The 22,784-nt window shown below is 41.7% G+C and overlaps 1 protein-coding gene across 4 annotated transcripts in view; it reads right to left on the bottom strand.

Annotated features, from left to right (window-relative positions):
- Positions 1-16,814: 16,814 nt before the first annotated feature.
- LOC117431610 (protein cramped-like) overlaps positions 16,815-22,784 on the bottom strand; it is an 81,934-nt gene continuing 75,964 nt past the window's right edge. For all 4 annotated transcript variants that reach the window (XM_034926925.2, XM_058996005.1, XM_058996006.1 and 1 more), the window contains one exon: positions 16,815-20,077. In XM_034926925.2, coding sequence (XP_034782816.2) covers positions 19,709-20,077 — 369 coding nt within the window. In that variant the 3' untranslated portion in view covers positions 16,815-19,708. The remainder of the gene's footprint in view (positions 20,078-22,784) is intronic.

Here is a 22,784-nt window from a genome sequence, read left to right as displayed (position 1 = left end):
CTGTCCTCGTTCTCTCTATGTCGTGGTACTAGGCAGGACTGTCCTCGTTCAATCTGCGTCATGGTACTAGGCAGGGCTGTCCTCATTCTCACTGCATCGTGGTACTAGGCAGGGCTGTCCTCGTTCTCACTGCATCGTGGTACTAGGCAGAGCTGTCCTCGTTCTCACTGCATCGTGGTACTAGGCAGAGCTGTCCTCGTTCTCACTGCATCGTGGTACTAGGCAGGGCTGTCCTCGTTCTCTCTATGTCGTGGTACTAAGCAGGGCTGTCCTCGTTCTCTCTGCGTCATGGTACTAGGCAGGGCTGTCCTCATTCTCACTGCATCGTGGTACTAAGCAGGGCTGTCCTCGTTCTCTCTGCGTCATGGTACTAGGCAGGGCTGTCCTCATTCTCACTGCATCGTGGTACTAAGCAGGGCTGTCCTCGTTCTCTCTGCGTCATGGTACTAGGCAGGGCTGTCCTCATTCTCACTGCATCGTGGTACTAAGCAGGGCTGTCCTCGTTCTCTCTGCATCGTGGTACTAGGCAGGGCTGTCCTCGATCCCTCTGCATCGTGGTACTCTTTTTTACTCTGTCTCTCTTCCTTCTTTTCTACTTTCTGTCTTTCTTACTGTGTCTCTCTTTCTCTCTCTCTCTCTCTCTCTCTCTCACGACACGCAGCTAGTAAATAAAATAGTTAAACAAGGATTTGTTGTTTAAAGGAGATTTAGTGCAGGTTTCGCCATTAGCGACTCCTGTAACTAAAGTAATTTTATCAAATGTGCCTCCCTTTATTAAAAACAAATTTTAGAAAGAGAACTGAGTCATTAGGGGAAACTCATGGATCCAATAAAATCAGTTTCGCTGAGGTATAAAGACCCGGGGTTGAAGCATGTACAGTCGTTTAGAAGTTTCTGCTGGTGTTCATTCCAACTGATTTCCCAATTACTTAACTAGACCCTTAATTGAACTAATAATGTGCTAAATGAAGATGTTTTTAACTGTTCTCGGCTCCTAAAAAGTTAACTTGAAATCTCCAACTGTTTAAAAGCTGAAAACAATTAAAAAGGTTCAATTAAGCTAATGAATAGTTCAATTAAGGGTTCAATTAAGTAACTGAGAACTCAGTTGGAATGAAAACCAGCAGACACAGGGGATTGGAAAGTCCTGGGTTAGAAGACAGGTTTTTTTGATGTTGCACAACCCCAGTGCTGTTACTGAGGTGGCATGGACTTTTCATGTAGGGGAATAAGCTGTGTAGTGTTTGCTAGTTCAAACGAGATGAAACGTTTTAGGTGTGGGAGTCTGGGCCACCAGATGAAATCGTGCCCGTTGAAAGAACAGGTACAGGCTACTGCAGGTGGGGAGGACGTAGGGGTGATCAGGGAACACAGGAGGAAGAGCCATCATCCAGAGCACCAACAGCAGGACCCAACCTGCACGATCAGGACGAACCACCACAGCCAGAGACGGATGCAGAGTGGTAGGAAAAAAGGGAGCATTCTGGAGAGGAGGACAGGATCCCCAAAAGTGAAGGTGAGGAAGTGTTTATCACTCCAAAAATAAGAAAAAAACTAAAATGATAAAAATTCGTCAGACAGCAAAGGTAAAATAAACAGGGCTCTGAGACCCTGCACATCGCTGAAACTGGCACTGACCTGGAAGAGGGTGACATGGATGGAGGAGAAATCTCCGACTCCTCGTTGTTCTCTGACATCCCCGCGAGCCAGACCGTTTGGCATAGCATTGTATATCAGCTTAAAATGATAAAGAATTTCCTTGAAAACGAAAGGAAAATGCGGGGTGGATGTTGCACACTTTTTTTCTGATCTGAGATCTTTAATTCCGTCTACAAAAATAGTATTTAGGCAACAGTGAAAGAGCTAAACATGCCAAAACGATAGACTTAAAAAGATTGTGCGTACTGTACGTGACTCATTGAGAGAGAAAAACAAAGATGGATTTTAAAATGTGTGTGTATATATATATATACATATATATATATATATATTTTGTAACACAGCAGGGAGGGGGTTAATATCCTCCCTGCATGGAAAACATGTGCAAATGCACATTGGTTCAGTTTAATTGTTTTGTTTTATTGTTTAATTATATTTGTTAATTGTGTTATTAGTAATTATCCCCTGCACCTGGCTATCATTGTAAATTAGAGCCAGGTGCAGGGTATTTAAAGGAAGCAGCCAGTCTGTTCTGGGCTGCTGGTGTGTATAGGACAGGGGTGGGCAATTCCGGTCCTGGAGGCCCGGTGTCCCTCCTGGCTTTTGTTCCAACTTTGCCCTAAATTACTTAATTGGACTAATTATTACCAATTATTGGTCTAATTAAGTAATTTAGGGCACAGTTGGAACAAAAGCCAGGAGGGACACCGGGCCTCCAGGACCGGAATTGCCCACCCCTGGTATAGGAGCCCGCTTGATAGTGTGCTCAAGCGTGAAAGGAAAGGTAGTGTAAAACCTGTTTTTCTGTGTGAAACTTGTGTGGTTTGTTTTGTTTATTTGGCAGGTAAACGGCTTAGCTGTCCTGCAAGACAGTTTAGGTTCCTGTGTTTTATTTTATGCTTGAAAAGAGCAACGTTTTGTTTTGTTTCCTTTGTTATTGTTTATTAAAAATAGCACGCAAGCGCTTTGTGTGTGGCTGGGTCATTAAAGTGCTGAAAAAGAACCTGAAGGACTAAAATCCTTCACAATATATATACAACCTTGTACTTGGCTTGATTCATGCGTCCTTCACAAAGACAAATCTGCCCGATTCCAGCCTTGCTGAAGCACCCCCAGATGAGTCCAATTTTCAGCTTTGCCCAACACCTGGTCGTCTAATGGTTAGACGGAGACCTGGAGAGGCCTACAAGCCACAGTGTCTCACACCCACTGTGAAATCTGGTGGAGGATCAGTGATGATCTGGGGGTGCTTCAGCAAGGCTGGAATCGGGCAGCTTTGGCATGAATCAAGCCAAGTACAAGGTTGTCCTGGAAGAAAACTTGCTTCCTTCTGCTCTGACAATGTTCCCCAACTCTGAGGATTGTTTTTTCCAGCAGGACAATGCTCCATGCCACACAGCCAGGTCAATCAAGGTGTGGATGGAGGACCACCAGATTAAGACCCTGTCATGGCCAGCCCAATCTCCAGACCTGAACCCCATTGAAAACCTCTGGAATGTGATCAAAAGGAAGATGGATGGTCACAAGCCATCAAACAAAGCCGAGCTGCTTGAATTTTTGCGCCAGGAGTGGCATAAAGTCACCCAACATCAATGTGAAAGATTGGTGGATAGCATGCCAAGACGCATGAAAGCTGTGCTTGAAAATCAGGGTTATTCCACCAAATATTGATTTCTGAACTCTTCCTAAGTTAAAACATTAGTATTGTGTTGTTTAAAAATGAATATGAACTTATTTTCTTTGCATTATTCGAGGTCTGACAACACTGCATCTTTTTTGTTATTTTGACCAGTTGTCATTTTCTGCAAATAAATGCTCTAAATGACAATATTTTTATTTGGAATTTGGGAGAAATGTTGTCAGTAGTTTATAGAATAAAACAAAAATGTTCATTTTACCCAAACACATACCTATAAATAGTAAAACCAGAGAAACTGATAATTTTGCAGTGGTCTCTTAATTTTTTCCAGAGCTATATATATATATATATATATATATATATATATATATATATATACACTGAGTGTACAAAACATTAGGAACACCTGCTCTTTCCATGAAATAGACTGACGAGGTGAATCCAGGTGAAAGCTACGATCCCTTATTGTGTTAAATCCACTTTAATCAGTGTAGATGAAGGGGAGACAGGTTAAAGAAGGATTTTTAAGCCTTGACACAATTGAGACATGGATTGTGTATATGTGCCATTCAGAGGGTAAATGGGCAAGACAAAAGATTTAAGTGCCTTTGAACGGGGTATGGTAGTAGGTGCCAGGCGCGCCGGTTTGAGTGTGTCAAGAACTGCAACGCTGCTGGGTTTTTCACGCTCAACAGTTTCCCCGTGTGTATCAAGGATGGTCCACCACCCAAAGGACATCCAGCCAACGGCAGGCCAGTGGTCGAAAATGGTTCATTGATGAAAGAGGCCAAAGGAGGCTGACACGAATTGTGCAGAGCAACAGACGGGCTACAGTTAGTCAATCGACAGTCCAGTACAAGATTGGTGCCGAAGCTGGTTACCCCTCTCATAAAATAATGCACAACTCGTTGTACCTTGACACAAATGGGGTATGGCAGCCGACGACCTAACAGAGTTCCACTTCTTTCAGCAAAACACAAGAAACTGCGGTTGCAGTGGGCTAAGAAACAAAAACACTGGACACTGGAGGATTGGAAAAACATTGGCTGGTCTGATGAATCCCGGCTCCTGCTGTTTCACGCTGATGGGAGGACTAGGGTATGGAGAAAACCACATGAGAACATGCATCCATCATGCCGCGTGTCAACATTGCAGGCTGGTGGTGGTGGTGTGATGGTGTGGGGTGTGTTTTCATGGCACACATTGGGCCCCTTGATAAAAGTGGAGCAACATTTGAATGCCACAGGATATCTGAACATTATTGCCAATCAGGTGCATCCCTTCATGGCAGCAGTGTATCCCTCTGCTAATGGATTTTTTTCAGCAGGATAGTCACAAGGCTAGGATTGTCCAGGAATGGTTCCACAAACATGACAGTGAATTCAGCTTACTGCAGTGGCCTGCCCAGTCACCAGATCTCAATCCAATTGAGCATCTGTGGGATGAGATGGAATGAGCTATTTGGAGTAGAGATCCACCACCATCCAACTTGACACAACTGTGGGAAGCATTAGAGTCAACATGGGCCAGCATCCCTGTGGAACGCTTTCGACACCTTGTAGAGTCCATGCCCCGAAGAATTGAGGCTGTTCTGAGGGCAAAAGTGGGTGCAACTCAATATTAGGAAGGTGTTACTAATGTTTTGTACACTCAGTGTATATATATATATATATATATACAGTGCCTTGCAAAACTATTCAGACCCCTGACCAATTCTCTCATATTACTGAATTACAAATGGTACATTGAAATTTCGTTCTGTTTTCATATTTTATTTTAAAACACTGAAACGCCAAATCAATTATTGTAAGGTGACATTGGTTTTATGTTGGGAAATATTTTTAAGAAAAATAAAAAACTGAAATATCTTGCTTGCATAAATATTCAACCCCTGTGCTGTGGAAGCTCCCAGTTTACACCGATGAAAGAAATTGCCCTAACGAGGACACAATTACCTTACCATTGGCCTCCACCTGTGAACCATTAAAGTTGCTGTCACATTTTCTGGATAAAAACCCCACTGTTGAAGAATCATTGGTCAGGCTGTGAATCTGAAGGAAAATGAAGACCAAAGAGCATTCTACAGAAGTTAGAGATAAAGTAATACAAATGCATAGATTAGGGAAAGGGTACAAAATAATATCCAAGTGTTTGGATATCCCAGTGAGCACAGTTGGATCAATAATCTCGAAGTGGAAGCTGCATCACACCACCCAGGCACTGCCAAGAAAAGGCTGTCCCTCAAAACTCAGTGCTCAAACAAGAAGGAGACTTGTGAGAGAAGCCACAGAGAGGCCAACAATCACTTTGAAGGAGCTACAGAGTTCAGTGGCTGGGAGTGGAGTAATGGTGCACCAGTCAACCATATCAAGAGCTCTGCATAACACTGGCCTTTATGGGAGGGTGGCAAGAAAGAAGCCGTTACTCAAAAAGTACCATCTGAAAGCACGTCTGGAGTTTGCCAGAAAGCATGAGAGTGACCCAACTGCGATGTGGGAAAAGGTTTTGTGGTCAGCTGAGACCAAGATAGAGCTTTTTGGCCAAAACTCAAAGCGCTATGTGTGGCGCAAACCTAACACTGCCCATGCCTCAAGACACACCATCCCTACAGTGAAGTATGGTGGTGGCAGCATCATGCTGTGGGGATGCTTCTCATCAGCAGGGACTGGGCATCTTGTTAAAATTGAAGGAAGAATGGATGGAGCAAAATACAGTGAAATACTGCAAGAGAACCTGCTTCAGTCCGCTAAAAAACTGAAGCTTGGGAGGAAATTCACCTTTCAGCAGGACAATGATCCCAAGCACAAGGCCAAAGCAACATTGGAGTGGCTCAAGAACAAAAAGGTGAATGTCCTACAGTGGCCCAGTCAAAGTCCTGATCTCAATCCCATTGAGAATCTGTGGCACTATTTGAAAATTGCGGTCCACAAGCGTTGTCCAACCAACCAGAACAACCTGGAGCAAATCTGCCAAGAATAATGGGCCAAAATCACTCTGACACTGTGTGCAAAGCTGGTACATACTTACCCCAAAAGACTTAAAGCTGTTATTGCAGTGAAAGTTGGCTCCACCAAATATTAATGTGTGGGGGTTGAATACTTATGCAAGCAAAATATTTCAGTTTTTTATTTTTCTTAAAAATATTTCCCAACATAAAAGCAATGTCACCTTACAATAATTGATTTTGAGTTTCAGTGTTTTAAAATAAAATATCAAACAGAATGAAATTTCAATGTACCATTTGTAATTCAGTAATATGAGAGAATTGGTCAGGGGTCTGAATACTTTTGCAAGGCACTGTATATATATATATATATATATATATATATATATATATATATATATATATATACATGTATATATACATGTATATATATATATATATATATATATATATATATATATATATATATATATATATATATATATACAGACGTGCTCAAATTTGTTGGTACCCTTACAGCTCATTGAAATAATGCTTCATTCCTCCTGAAAAGTGATGAAATTAAAAGCTATTTTATCATGTATACTTGCATGCCTTTGGTATGTTATAGAATAAAGCAAAGAAGCTGTGAAAAGAGATGAATCATTGCTTATTCTACAAAGATATTCTAAAATGGCCTGGACACATTTGTTGGTACCCCTTAGAAAAGATAATAAATAATTGGATTATAGTGATATGTCAAACTAATTAGTTTCTTTAATTAGTATCACACGTCTCCAATCTTGTAATCAGTCATTCAGCCTATTTAAATGGAGAAAAGTAGTCACTGTGCTGTTTGGTATCATTGTGTGCACCACACTGAACATGGACCAGAGAAAGCAAAGGAGAGAGTTGTCTGAGGAGATCAGAAAGAAAATAATAGACAAGCATGGTAAAGGTAAAGGCTACAAGACCATCCCCAAGCAGCTTGATGTTCCTGTGACAACAGTTGCAAATATTATTAAGAAGTTGATGGTCCATGGAACTGTAGCCAGCCTCCCTGGGCGCGGCCGCAAGAGGAAAATCGACCCCAGATTGAACAGAAGGATAGTGCAAATGGTAGAAAAAGAACCAAGGATAACTGCCAAAGAGAAACAAGCTGAACTCCAAGGTGAAGGTACGTCAGTTTCTGATCGCACCATCCGTCGCTTTTTGAGCGAAAGTGGGCTCCATGGAAGAAGACCCAGGAGGACTCCACTTTTGAAAGAAAAACATAAAAAAGCCAGACTGGAATTTGCTAAAATGCATATTGACAAGCCACAATCCTTCTGGGAGAATGTCCTTTGGACAGATGAGTCAAAACTGGAGCTTTTTGGCAAGTCACATCAGCTCTGTGTTCACAGATGAAAAAATGAAGCTTTCAAAGAAAAGAACACCATACCTGCTGCTTTGCTGCGCCTGACACAGGGTGCCTTGAATCTGTGCAGGGCACAATTAAATCTCAAGACTATCAAGGCATTCTGGAGCGAAACGTACTGCCCAGTGTCAGAAAGCTCTGTCTCAGTCGCAGGTCATGGGTCCTCCAACAGGATAATGACCCAAAACACACAGCTAAAAGCACCCAAGAATGGAAAAGAACAAAACATTGGACTATTCTGAAGTGGCCTTCTATGAGTCCTGATCTGAATCCTATCGAACATCTATGGAAAGAGCTGAAACTTGCAGTCTGGAGAAGGCACCCATCAAACCTGAGACAGCTGGAGCAGTTTGCTCAGGAAGAGTGGGCTAAACTACCTGTTAACAGGTGCAGAAGTCTCATTGAGGGCTACAGAAAACGTTTGATTGCAGTGATTTCCTCTAAAGGTTGTGCAACAAAATATTAGGTTAGCGGTCCCATCATTTTTGTCCATGCCATTTTCATTTGTTTTATTATTTACAATATTATGTTGAATAAAAAATCAAAAGTAAAGTCTGATTTCTATTAAATATGGAATAAACAATGGTGGATGCCAATTGCTTTTGTCAGTTTCAAGTTATTTCAGAGAAAATTGTGCATTCTTCATTTTTTGTGGAGGGGTACCAACAAATTTGAGCACGTCTGTATATATATTGTGATGATCTGCCTTCTTATCACAGGTTTTTCTTCAAACAGACACTTGACAACCAGATGCAAGGAAACGCTGTAGCGTGTGTTTATTATTTTTAAACACTGAAAAAGAAAATAAAGAAAACAAAACCTAACGCAGTCTCGGGTCCTAACTAAACAGATGGTTCCCTAACTAAAGACGGGGCAGGATAAGCCTGTTACCTCGTCTCCAAAACCAAATCGTAATCCAAATACCTTTTCCAAAATGTCGTTGACCAGTTCTCACAATAAGAATACTCTTTTCCTCGCTTACTCTCCCACTCTCCAACCCAGCTCCTACCATCACCCTCATTCAAACACTCACAAACACAGACATCTTAAATGGTAACCAATTACACCGTTAAACAATTGACATATCATTAAATTGAATAATTAATTTGATCTGGAGCCAGCCTTGACTCCAGTAGCTTCCACCTGGTCCTAGTGTCCCCATGTATTGTCTCTGCACAATAATAAATATTTATTTTAAACCATACTCTTTTTTTATTTGTACTTTTCCTTATTTGACACACAGTTATTATTTACAAAGTGTATTCTTTAACCCAACTTCATTTTTGATCCCAAACACTTTACATTAATTTTCTTTGTTTACCATCCAGTTGGTTTACGTTGTCTTTTAACATTTTGTTTGTTTCCTTTAACCAATCCCTCACAATATATATATATATATATATATATATATATATATATATATATATATATATATATATATATATATATATATATATAATTGTAATAAGGTCATACAGGGTCATTATGTGAGCCAGCGTATGTCAAAGTATCTTTTCCCTGTGTAGCATTAGCAGAGCCACTAGAGGGTGCTCTCAACATTACAGGATGAGGTAATGCTTATTGGATTGAATTATTGTTGACACCTGCTGGTAGTTTGATAATTGTGAGCCCTATAAATGGCACCAACATACTGCAATAAACACAGACTGGCAACTTCAGATAGGGTGTAACGACACTCACGATGCCCATTATTCTGAAGACAGGTTGCAAAAATAAAGAAAACACAAACAGAAGAAAACAAACAAAAACCTATCTTCATAAGAAGATGCTAACTATACTTTATATAACTCCCCCTTCCTCTAGAGAGCTGGCTGAAGTTTTAAATTTTGGTGGCCTGTTTGACATCTGGAGTAATCTGCACCCTAATACAAAATAATACATCTGGTCACATAATCTTTCACAAGGCACTGTTAGGACTAGACTGGATAGATTCTACACTCACCAGCACTCTCTACATATATTTATACTAGCTAACAGAAATAATTCCCACCAGTCTTTCTGATCATCACTGCCTTTGTGTCACTTTACAAAAGAAAATCATTATTCCTCCCACTGGCACTTTAACCTAAAACTATTGCAAGATACAGTTTTCACACAACACTTAAAGGACATGTGGGGGAATTGGAGAGGACAAAAACAAAAATATAGTAGTCTGCAGCAGTGGTGGGACCTGGGTAAGGTGCAGATTCGACTTCTTTGTAAACGATGCAACCAGGTCACGGAATGCAGCCATGACAGAACTGGAGAGAGAAATTATAGAGTTAGAGAGCCAAGCAGACAGCCACCCAAGTGAGACAGCACAAGACACCCTGAGGCAGTGGAGACCTACCCTGAGCAGCCTGCTGAAGGAGAGGGTGCAGGGGGCACAGGTGCACTCCCGGTACACAGAGCTCAGGGACATTCAAATTCTTCTTTGACTTAGAGACGAAGAAAGTCAACAGTAAGTGTCTGCTCTGCGTCCAACTGCCCTGCAGCAGAGAACTGCTCAGCAAGGAGGACATCAGTGTGGCGGCGGTGAAATTTGATCAGGACCTGTATAACAGTGCAGCTCAGCAGACCTGCAGATGCTGCTGCTGCAGGACCTGCCCAGGCTGAGCGAGGAGGAGCCGCACGGCCTGGAGAGAGCCATCACACTTCAGGAGCTGAGCACCGCCGTCACACAGCTGACCAGGGACTGTTGACTGTTTTAAAAAAAATTGGAATGATCGAGGGCAGGAGAGCCTGAGGGCTGGGGAGCTGCCGCAAAGCTGCCACAGGGCCGTCATCACACTGCTGCCCAAGTGTGCCCACAGTTCTAATCTACCCTCTTTTTATTGCAGTATTTTAAAAGTGTGGAAGGCAGTGAGAGTGGGGAGGGAGGAAGAGACTGACAGCTCAGAGCCTTCTATTATTATTATTATTATTATTTATTTCTTCGCAGACACCCTTATCCAGGGCGACTTAAAATTGTTACACAATATCACATTATTTTTACATACAATTACCCATTTATACAGTTGGGTTTTTACTGGAGCAATCTAGATAAAGTACCTTGTTCAAGGGTACAGCAGCAGTGTCCCCCACCTGGGATTGAACCCACTACCCTCCGGTCAAGCGTCTAGAGCCCTAACCACTACGCCACACTTCTTATGCCCTTCTCCACTTCTCCACTTCTGCCCTTCTCCACACTGCTGCTCTTCTAGAGGAACTACATCTTTTTAACCCTCTTCTTACAGTGCAGTGCCTACAGTCACTTGCACTGCAGGACAGGTTTATGAGGGTGGGTATCACAAGACTAGGGGCAACTGATGGCACCTGGACTTTCTTGCTGGCTCAGTGCCGCTGAATTGACAGACAGGCTGGCGCTGGAGAGGCAGGCAGAGAAGGTGCTGAGAGAGGTAAAGGGCTGTCTGTCTCCAGGGTTCAGGGAAACCCTGAGAGATGAGGCAGCACAGGGAGGACAGGGACAAGACATTGCTTTCCCAGAGCTGCTGGTGTCTCCCACAGAGGGGGAGGAGGAGCAGGTGAGGGGGAAAGAGGAAAGATTTTAAAATGAAAATGAAACATCTGAATTTTAACACTTTAAAAAGTAAAGAAATATACAAGTGATGTATAAAGTCAGCCCACTGTAGAGAACTAAGAGGGATGGCAGACTCAGATGGAGGGCTCGTCTGTCCCTAGGAGAGGAGGGGACCCCAGAATGGAGGGGGCTGTATAAGCCTTCCCTGGATAAGAGAGTAGGATACCTGCAGTGGAGACTCATTCATGGCATCCTAGCCACAGGCAGGCTCCAGCATCAGCTCGGATTACATTTTCTGTTCGCAGGAGGAAACTGTGTTCCATGAGTACAGTGACTGTGAGAGGCTGGAGCCTCTCTTCCAACTCTTCAGTGTGCTGTTGCAGATGGTGGGGGTATCATTTACAAGGATGATGTTCATTTTTGGGGTCCCCTACAGGCAGAAGCATAGCAATGTCTGTGTTTTAATTAATTTTCTTCTAGGGCAGGCAAAGCTAATTATTCTGAAGTCCCAAAAAACAGGCTGGCAGGCTTAGGGCTGACAGAGGTGGTTAGACTGTTCAGAATGCTGGTGGCGAGTGGCTCAAGGCGGATTTCCCCTATTTTAAATTCGTTAGTGACCTACAAGCTTCCAGGAGAAATGGCGTGTGGGAAAACCTCACCCTTTTTATTAAAACGTTTTCTGTTTTTTTAATGTATTTGTGATTTTCTTTTATTTTTTACCTCAGTTTAAATCCTGTGTTTAATGTAAAACATTTTAAGACTTTTTAGTGCTGATGCGCTGTGGAGGTTTCGGCTGATCCCCGGAGCCAGCAGGAATCCTATTTATATATTTTTGTAGTTTTACCTTATTGTTGATCTTCAAATGTTTTTTAATGTGAGAATAAAGGACTTGTAAACTAAAATTAAGTATAAAGTAGTGCATTTTTTCCTTCTAGGGAGAATTGAATAAGAACAGTAGGATGTTAATACTTCCATTATTTTGGAGATGCTGTCCAGACTGGACACTGAGTGTGGTGTCATCTGCATGCTGGTATATAACTGAATTGTCCTTAGTCAAGGACTGGGACTCCTATTATATCTTTATTTTTCCTAGTAGCCCGACTCAGGGGCTCTGCAAATAGAGAGGGAAGCCCTGTTTCACTGTCATCTCCACTGGGAGAAACTGAGAAACTCAGATTACCATTGCATTTTACACTACTCAAAATCATGGTATAAAAAATGTTGACCCAGGAGTTAAAACTGTTCCCAAAACCAAATCTCTGCAGCATCTCCAGTAAGTAATCCTGTTCGATTCTATCAAATGCCTTTTCATGGTCCATTTTTCAAAATACAGCCTTCCTTTTGCTCAGAAATAGATAGACCGAAGAACAAGTATCGATCAGGTAAGAAGGTCGAGTAGTGGGCAAGCATTAGTGATGTGTGTACATGCACTGGAATCCTGAGAACAGCGATCAGGGATTAGTGAAAACAGGATAGGATGACCTGTAGAAACGTTTGTGGAAGAACTGAAGGCTGGATATGACCACCTTTATGGAATAAGAACGTTTGTGAAGGGAGGTAGCCAGGCTAAGACTGTGTGAGTGAGTGAGTGAGGGAAGGTGAATGTTGAAAGTTAAGGAGTACAGCTTACTCAACAGGATACCTTTTGTACAGTGCTAAAGATCAATGTGAAAAAGGGTTAGAATCTGAAGGAAGTTGAAAGAAACATACTGAAGTTACAGTCGATTGACACGAGGAGTAAAAACAGGCTTCTTCATTAAAGTTATTGCACATCTGCTGTCCTGGATTATAGAGTGACTGAGTTGTTATACTGGAGATGAAAAGGCAGACTGGGGACATGACAGAGTGGCGTGACAAAACAATGCAGACTGGACATGTCAACAGCCCATTTAATATATCTGTGATAAAGGTTAGGAGTTATAGTATGGCAGTGTTAATATTTGAATAGCTTTACATCAGCGTTGGTATAGCAACGGTCAAAATTCTGTCAGGTTTGAATACCTACGAACTGGCGCTGGATTAAAAAAGAACAGGTATCTGTCTGTGCGCCATGTACTCTAAATGTGGATCTAAATGAGCTGAGGTATATGTGCATGAGAGAGAACTAGATTGGTGACACAGTGTTCTTTTGGTCATCCAGCTTCGGTATCTCTGTACTGACCATTGCAAGTAAGAATACAGAAGGGTGAGTTTTTAACATATGAAAAGCATTATAGAAGGTGGGGCTCCTGACTGTGCAGGGGCCGGTAGGAGAGAGGAGGGGGCCAACTGGACGCCCATAGCGTATGAAGATTTGGGTTATAGAATTCAGAAGTGTTACACAGAGCAATTGCAGTTAACGTTTTGCACTGTGTTCAGCATTGTAGCCCTGAAAGGAACACTCATGAAAACAGAAATGTAATCAATACTTTAAGCACAGCACAGAAACCAGGACCAAAGGACACAGTTGGAAATTAAGTGAAGATATACAGTGGTTTGCAGAAGTATTCACCCCCAACCAATAATGTCACATTTTGTTGAATTACAAATAATGTATGCAGTTTTTCAAACAAACTTTTTTTATTCAAAGCTGTAGTAGTTAAACTGAACACTGTTATATGAGGAGGTTAAATGTCAACAAAACTTGCAAAGAAAATGTGCAAAATGAAATTTACTGGTTGCATAAGTATTCAGCCCCTTAAGTCAGTACTTGGTAGAAGCACCTTTTGCAGCAATTACTGCTATGAGTCTTTTTGGATAGGTCACTACTAGCTTTGCACAGTAGGATGGTGAAATTTTTGCCCTTTCTTCACAGGAAAATTGCTCCAGTTCTGATAAGTTTGTTTGGGATCATCGATGGACTGCAATCTTCAAGTCTTGCCATAAATTTTCGATTGAATTCAAGTCAGGACTTTGACTGGGCCACTCAAGAACATTAATTCTCTTCTTGTTCAACCACTCCAGTGTGACTTTAGGTTTGTGCATCGGGTCATTGTCTTGCTGAAATGTGAATTTCCTCCACAGGTTCAGTCTTGGCTGACTCAAACACGTTTTCCTCAAGGATTCGCCTGTACTTTGCACCATCCGTTCTCCCCTCTATCCTGACAAGCTTCCCAGTCCCTGCTGAAGAGAAGCATACCCATAACATGATGCTGCCACCACCATGCTTGACAGTTGGGATGGTGTTGACTGGGTGATGTGCAGTGTTGGGCTTGCGCCAGATGTAATGTTTGGAATTTAGACCGAAAAGTTCAAATTTTGTCTCGTCTGACCACAAAACCTTTTTCCACATATCTGCAGTATCATCTACATGCTTTTTCGCAAACTCCATACGTGCTTTAAGATGAGGCTTTTTGAGTAATGGCTTCCTTCTTGCCACCCGTCCATACAGGCCAGTTTTGTGACCACTTTGAGTACACACAGGCTGAAACCATTTCACCATTTGACCTTTCAAACAAATCATTTGCACCTGAGCTGTTTTAGGGCTGCAGTAGCAAAGGAGTTGAATCTTATGCAACTGAGATGAATCTGTTTTTCTCTGTAAATCTTACTTATTTATATTCTATATGCATTTTTTAACTGTATCAATGTGGAGTAGTTTGTGTAGATTCTACATGTAAAGTCTAATTTGAAAGTGTCGTGGAGTACGCTCAGGTGCCAACAAAATGTGAAAACTTTGCAGGGGGTGAATGCTTCTGCAAACCACTGTAGGTGAGAGGGTAGGAGACACTTCTTGCTCAGGGGATTGAATGGGGATTGAATGGGCTACCAAGTCATGTTGATGCATCACTGGGATCCTTTAAGACCAGACCTGACAAAGTATTGATATCAACACAAAAATTGTCTTATGTTCTTATAATTTTTAATCCCCCCCTTCCCCACAAGTAATGAATAAAATATTTTTTTTAAAAAACAGGAAAAGCTCAATGCAAAACCGTATTTATACACACAAGAATAAAAGCAACTTTACAAGTCCAGAACTCTTCAAATTGAACTCATTTTTTGCATATAAATAACCAAACACTTTAAATTGTTAAACAATAAATAGTCCAAATAATCTACAATAGAATACAAACAGTCAGAGCACACTGGAATTGTGTTTTTCTATATACAGATAAATATAGCTAGATACACCCACATGTCCAAACTGTGGGACGGATATGGCTTTTCAATTGCTGTTAAAGGTTTTCTCTCAGTTCTGTACATAATGCTGCTGTACAAAACTCCACTGCCATCATTTATTCATCTACACCTGCTGTAGTGCTTACAATTGAAACTTTTGGTGAGGCACCTGTTCTTAATTTTCCTGTTCAGAAGATTGTAGTTTTAGGCACTGGCCCACTATGGATGTGACACTCACCACTGCATCTTTTTGGGGATAAAATAAAGAGCACAATATGCCTTCCAGTCATTCCACACTCCACTTGCTATGGTACAACTGGTACAGTTTGCTTTTGCATGCATTTGAAGATGTACAATAATCTTTTTTCAAGGATACCCAAATATTTGGTAAGTAAGGGATATTATTGGGGTAACATGCATTCCCTGGTCATTTTTCCATTTATTCATCTGCGTGAATACTTATTAGGGTATTTTATAAATAAATTTAAAAGAAAAACAAAAAAACAGATAAAACATTAAAAACTACTTAAATCTGCTTTCAAATATTTTAACAAAACATGCATTTGCTTGACCGGTTGTTTTTCTTCTTTTTAAATCACTGTTGACCAAGATAAGCAATAGTGCAGTTTGGAACCAAAATATAGTTTCTCCAAAAACTAGCCCCCCTAGCAGAGAAAGGCTGTATTGTGGGAAGCCAAATATATTGGCGTGGTAAGAGCAGTACTTCAGCCTGACATGGTGACAGCTCTAGGCTTTATGAGCGGAAGGATATTACTGGTAAAAGCAGTACTTCAGCCTGACACGGTGACAGCTCTAGGATTTATGAGCGGAAGGATATTACTGGTAAAAGCAGTACTTCAGCCTGACACGGTGACAGCTCTAGGCTTTATGAGCGGAAGGATATTACTGGTAAAAGCAGTACTTCAGCCTGACGCGGTGACAGCTCTAGGCTTTATGAGCAGAAGGATATTACTGGTAAAGAAATCACACTCAAACTACACTCCTTGCACACGGCTGGGATTTGTATGCATTTTTATGTTTCCAGATAAAAAAAATAAAAATAAAAACACTTTCTTGACCAGGTACAATTTTTACTGTATTTGATTTTTTTTTTTGGTTGGTTTTACTGGGCTACTAATAAAAATGTGAAATTTGCTACGACGATTTCATTGAGATCAAAATGTACAATACGTAATGTCTCTATCCTTAGGAAGGTGGTTCAATGCAGCACATGAGACACATTTTCTTATCAAGGAACTTCAACAAAGACCAATAGTTGATTAGTAATAATAACGATAAAGCATCATTGAATCAATCCAACTTAAGATAATCATAAACTCAAAGTCATTGATGGTATTTTTCTGTTTTGTACTGGATTGTAGGAAGTCGTTTGAAAGTAGCTGTTGGAGAAAACAGAGTACTGGAGGATGACTGGTAGAGAGCACAGAGTGCTGGAGGATGACTGGCGCTCTATTGAAGAGGTAGAGAACACAGAGTACTGGAGGATGACTGGCGCTCTATTGAAGAGGTAGAGAACACAGAGTACTGGAGGATGACTGGTAGAGAGCACAGAGTGCTGGAGGATGACTGGCGCTCTATTGAAGAGGTAGAGAACACAGAGTACTGGAGGATGACTGGTAGAGAGCACAGAGTGCTGGAGGATGACTGGTAGAGAACACAGAGTACTGGAGGATGACTGGTAGAGAGCACAGAGTACTGGAGGATGACTGATAGAGAGCACAGAGTACTGGAGGATGACTGATAGAGAGCACAGAGTACTGGAGGATGACTGGTAGAGAGCGAAGAGTACTGGAGGATGACTGGTAGAGAGCGAAGAGTACTGGAGGATGACTGGTAGAGAGCGAAGAGTACTGGAGGATGACTGGTAGAGAGCACAGAGTACTGGAGGATGACTGGTAGAGAGCGAAGAGTACTGGAGGATGACTGGTAGACAGCACAGAGTACTGGAGGATGACTGGTAGAGAGCGAAGAGTACTGGAGGATGACTGGTAGAGAGCGAAGAGTACTGGAGGATGACTGGTAGAGAGCGAAGAGTACTGGAGGATGACTGGTAGACAGCGAAGAGTACTGGAGGATGACTGGTAGAGAGCACAGAGTACTGGAGGATGACTGGTTGAGAGCACAGAGTACTAGAGGATGACTGGTAGAGAACACAGCGTACTGGAGGATGACTGGTAGAGAGCAGAGTACTGGAGGATGATTGGTAGAGAGCGCAGAGTACTGGAGGATGACTGGTAGAGAGCAGAGTACTGGATGATGACTGGTGCTCTATTCATGGGGTTTGAACTTTTAGCAATAGCACACTCCATATTTAAAAGGAAAAATGCATTCTTATTTCTGTCCTTGGGTGAAGCCCCTTTTTCCTCCTCATTGTGAAGCAGGTTCTAAACTGAGTCAACTTTCAGTCCTGCCCCAGTGACTGTGTTAGGTTGTGTGTGTACCTTGTTCTTAATGCATACATAGCTATGACAAGTTATGTTTATCTTTAAAGATGTATTATTTTGTAACTTGCCGTTAAGAAACTGTAGAATCTGTGCTTAAATCCCAAAGGAATGATGTGGTTCCACTTGCAGATTGCGGAATGTGGTTTGGATCCGTTCTAAGCTCAGTCTTGCTTATCACTCATTTAAGTGGTGCTGCCGACCAGTGCAGACACAAAACGACTTGATTTTCAAAGTTTATACTTTATAGTAACTCCCAGCACAACTCCTGAACAATAACTAACAATACCGTGTTCATTTTCTTTTTAGACACTGGCGACACATATTTATATTCCCTGTAGGTAGTTTTAGTTGAGTTTCCTCTCCCCATTTCAAAGTGCTTGACTTCAAAACTATAAAGAAGCTAAGAGCGTTGCCTTTTTTTCTGAATGTTACATATTTTACGACACACTTCCAAGCTAAAAATCCTCACTATGGGCCTTTAGGACATTTTTTAAAATACAAAATAAGTTGTTTTAATTAAAACAGTATTGAGCACTTTGAAATTGAAGGTAGAAATAAAATTAATAAAGAGAATTAGAGGCAATTTAAAAAATGTATAGAAATGTATCTAGATTGGAAGAAAAAATTAATATGATTCAACATTTTTGCTGCAATTACATGAAGATTCAGAGAGTATGTCAGAGACTAGACCACGATTCTCACATTTAAAAATGTTCATTTGCATATCTTTGGCCCAAGAGGTTTCAAAAGTCAATATGGGTTAAAAATGTTTCAATGTATTTTTGGGAACAGAACACAGTGTATTTTGTAAGTTAAATGTGGGTCAGAATGACTGGTGAGCACATTGTTAGTGGTAGTATAGACTGGTCTCTTGGGTTCAAAATGAACTATTCTGGGGTCCAACGGTAGGTTACACGTGGAGTTAAATCTAGTTTCAAACACAACTGGGCAACCAAAGGGTTAATAACATCAGTGAATAAATAACAATGCAATCATTTATGTAGAAGAAATTGCTGACAAAATGTCAGAATGTTGCATTCTAGCACATGGAGAGCTGGATGAAGTCTGCTCAGTAGCAAGCCTGTTTACCATGGAGGGTGGTGGTGCATGCAATACAAGTCCTAGTGGTAACCTGGCCTGCAGCAGTTCAGAGGAGGCAGCAATGCTGTCCTGTTCAGCCTCTGTATCTAGAGCTTGAGAAGGGCTGCCGGTCGGGAGATGCACATCATCTCTGGATCTTTTGGGTTCCACTATAAGATGTTCAGAGCACTTCAAAGTGATTGCAGACAGCATCATAATGCCACTGTTGAGCACTTTCATTTGTTATATATAGGTCACAAATGTCTAGTTTTTAAAGAAACACATCATAAACATGTTATCTGGCACCAGAGTGAAGACGTTTTTAAGCCATACTTTGATATAGTGTTGCACTTGAGTCCCCACTCTTTCACTAGCTCCTTTCCTGTCAACAACCAGTCAGCTGCTTTCTTTATTGACTGACTTGTTACCAACCAGTAACGTGAGCCACACTGCGGACGTGACCTAGGAAGTGGAAGTGAGGGCGCAGAAACTCAGAACGTTCTTTAACCTACAGTAGTACCAGATAATCGTGTTTTAAAATGAAAATATGTTTGCTAAAACATTGATTTATTTCAAAACTAAATATTTATGGAATTATTTTGTAAGCTAAAACCACAAGTTCAATTTGCTTCCCTGGGTAGTCACAGACAACTGGACCAAGTCAGACTAAACTCTACTCATTCCCAGAACTCCAAACAATAGGATGAGCCTGTGTTTGGACTGATCTGGACCAGCACACAGAGCTCAGTGAATGGGCCAGCACACAGAGCTCAGTGAACCTACTGACACAGCTTGGAGGGTCAGGAACTCCAGCCCTTCAGATTAGAGACTGTCTATTGCACAACTTGGCAGAACCCCAGGTTCCCCCTGCAGGTATGGAGGACTAAACACACTTCCATGTCCTTCACTGCGTGAGGTCCGGCCCACCACCCTCGAACAGTAGCATGGGCCTGGGCAGGGGAAGTGGTGGGGGCTCTGTGACGGACAGCTCCTTCCTGCAGGGGGGAGGGGGATGGGGATCTGTGAAGGACAGCTCCTCCCTGCGCAGGGGTAGGGGAGGGAGCTCTGTGACGGACAGATCCTCCCTGCAGAGGGGTGGGGCCTCTGTGACTGACAGGTCCTCCCTGCGGAGGGGTGGGGCCTCTGTGACGGACAGCTCCTCCCTGTGGAGGGGCGGGGCCTCTGTGACGGACAGCTCCTGTGCAAGGTCGTTGAAGCGTGCAATGTAGTCCACACTGCTCTCACTCATCATGCATGCGAGCTGAGAGTCCATCTGCAATCACACAAGGGAGTTATCAGAAAAGGATCTGTTCCTGCACAGAAAACACTAACATTAAAACCCTACCCACACTATGCATTTTAAAATGGGACTAGTGGTTTAAACCATTTAGAAAGTGCTCAATACGAGCAGCATTTTTAGAACCGTATTTGAGAACCGAATTTGAAAGTCTAAAAGGTAGTGCTGTTTGAATTATGAAAAAGATTACCTGGAATATAGTTTCTTCGTAGGATGTTGAACTCCACACACAAAGGCTCCCATGTTGCTTTGGTCAGGAGAAACAAAATCGATCTCTTAGCCACAGTGTCCCTCCTCCATAAAACCCCATCATTTCAGTATCATTGTCCAAATTTAGAAGAAAAAAAATACAGTAAAGAAAAATGGGTGAAGGAGGGTGGGATATAGGTGTGTGGAGTTCATCACCCTACCAAGAAACCATGTTACAGGTAGGGCTGTGTTCAAAGATTCGAAGGTGTGTTCGCTAGCCAGGGATTCAAAGGTTGTTTTAAACCTTCGAAGGTTCATCAGACACCATTGACACACTTTTTTTTTTTTTCTTTTCTTCCTGTTAACAGAAACTGTCTGACAATATATGAATACAATAAATCACACATTAAATGTCACTCACTTGCAAAATTCAATCTTTTGATTTGTATAATGCATATTACGTAAACGAAAATCCGCTACCAAATCGTTCTACGTAGCAACTCTATATGGTGCTGCTGCCGTGTATGGAGCAGGTATAGTATCCAAAGCACTGAATATCTAGTGTACAAGACAGTGTAAGAGAAGTGCTACGGTGGAATATGTTTGAAACATACAAAATATACGATAACATTAATAATTTTAATTTCGAAAACTGAGCACCGTCCGCCCCTCCCCGCTCCAGCTCGTGTTATCCAGAGGCAAACCTTTAATTTATTCATTCTCCATCTCGACAGCAAAACGTTGTATAGTGTAAGCTGTATTGAAAGAAATGTCTCGAAACCACTCTGCTGTTTGGGATTTTTTTGTTAAATGCCCAGACAACCAAAAAAAAGTTGAATGCAAACTGTGCAAGCGACTTGTATCATGGAGGTATAACCAATATCTGGAGTCACTTGACAAGCGTAAGTTCATATTATTATTATTATTATTATTATTATTATTATTATTATTATTATTATTATTATTTAAAATGTAACTGATAACCTGCTGGGAACGGTGAGTGTTAAATAAAGCTTTGTCTTGCCTCAGTCCGCTGCACTTGTGCAATGCAAGCTTACTGTGTATGTATCACAAACATCTTAAATTAAGTGTAAATAAACAACGTGTATTTTTATTTAAATTATAAAAACATTATTACTGTTCTATATAACGTATTTTTAAATGTATTTATCTGGAACCTTTCTGAAAGAATGGATCTGTTGAGACCCGAAGTTTAGAATGGTTTGAACTTCCTGTTCCTTTTCTGAATTAGTAAATACCTGGAGTAGTGGCCCTGCCTTTGAAAAGCTTTGAAAAGGGGACCCATTCTATGGCGAAGGAGCATGGATTTGATCTCCTCTGTAGAAAGACCCCCTGGGGGTGAACAGTCCAACAGTGTCCGGATGATGCCTGCTGATGGTGGATAAAACCCGAATGGTATTTTGTAGCTGTACTGTATGAGCCCCAGGACCCAGGTATCTGACATCATCTTCTGCAGCCTGCTGGAAAATGAGAAAACCTTCTTGCATTCTTGCTCTCTTCTGCAAGCTGCATAGCCAGTTCTATGTTCTCAGGGCAGGGAAGCAGACAGCTGGCTCCACAGATTGTGCTGATATTTGGCTGCATATACCTAATAGTTGCTGATGTGCATGCTGCAGGTGGAGACGGAGTCCTTCTTCAGAAATGTATCAATCTTCTTACCTGTCCAATCCAACATGGAGGACATGTAGGTCGCACCCGCAGCTGGTGTAGCCATGATGGTATCCATTTTGGCCTGCTGGCATCCTGTAGAATGTATCTATCCTGAGGAGATGTGGCGCAGAGAAAGCACATTTTCCCCCATATAGCCCCGACAGGCCTCCAGACTTCCTCATGGAAGCGGAAGCCTTCAAAGGCTTTTTTTATTCTTTGCATCTACGGTTCAGGTCTGGGTCTTAACAATGAGAGAGGATGAAATCCTTCTCGGAACAGCATCTGCATTTGTGTATAAAGGTGAAGGATCTTCTACGCTTGCTGAAGCGTCATCATATTGGGGCAGACTCAATGATGTCATCATTAGTACTATTGCTCCTGTGCACTCAAGGGTGTTTCTGTACCAGATACCAGGAAGAGCCTTTTCTGAGTCCTCAAACTCAGCCACTGAAAGAACAGGCTGGAATTTCTGGAGAAGGAGCCTGTTCTGAATCCTCAAACTCAGCCACTGAAAGAACAAGCTGGGATTTCTGGAGGCAGAGCCTGTTCTGAGTCCTCAAACTCAGCCACTAAACCCTAAAAAAAACAAGCATCTATACTAAGTCTGTACCCAAACACATGCAGCAGAAATTTGGACAATGATACTGAAATGCCATGGGATTTTATGAAAGAGGGGCACTGACTTGGGTGCCAAAAAGGATTGTATCACAATGATCTCTGGGTAAGAGATCAATCTGTTACTCCTGACCCAAGCAACATGGGAGACCAGGAGTTCGCTTTATGTGTGGAGTTCATCATACGAGGTAAGAAACCATATTATTTA

Source organism: Acipenser ruthenus, chromosome 22 (genome assembly GCF_902713425.1).
Source record: "Acipenser ruthenus chromosome 22, fAciRut3.2 maternal haplotype, whole genome shotgun sequence".
Taxonomy (NCBI): Eukaryota; Metazoa; Chordata; class Actinopteri; order Acipenseriformes; family Acipenseridae; genus Acipenser; species Acipenser ruthenus.
The sequence above is the reverse complement of the archived record's forward strand: the minus strand, read 5'-3'. Positions and strand labels throughout refer to the sequence as shown.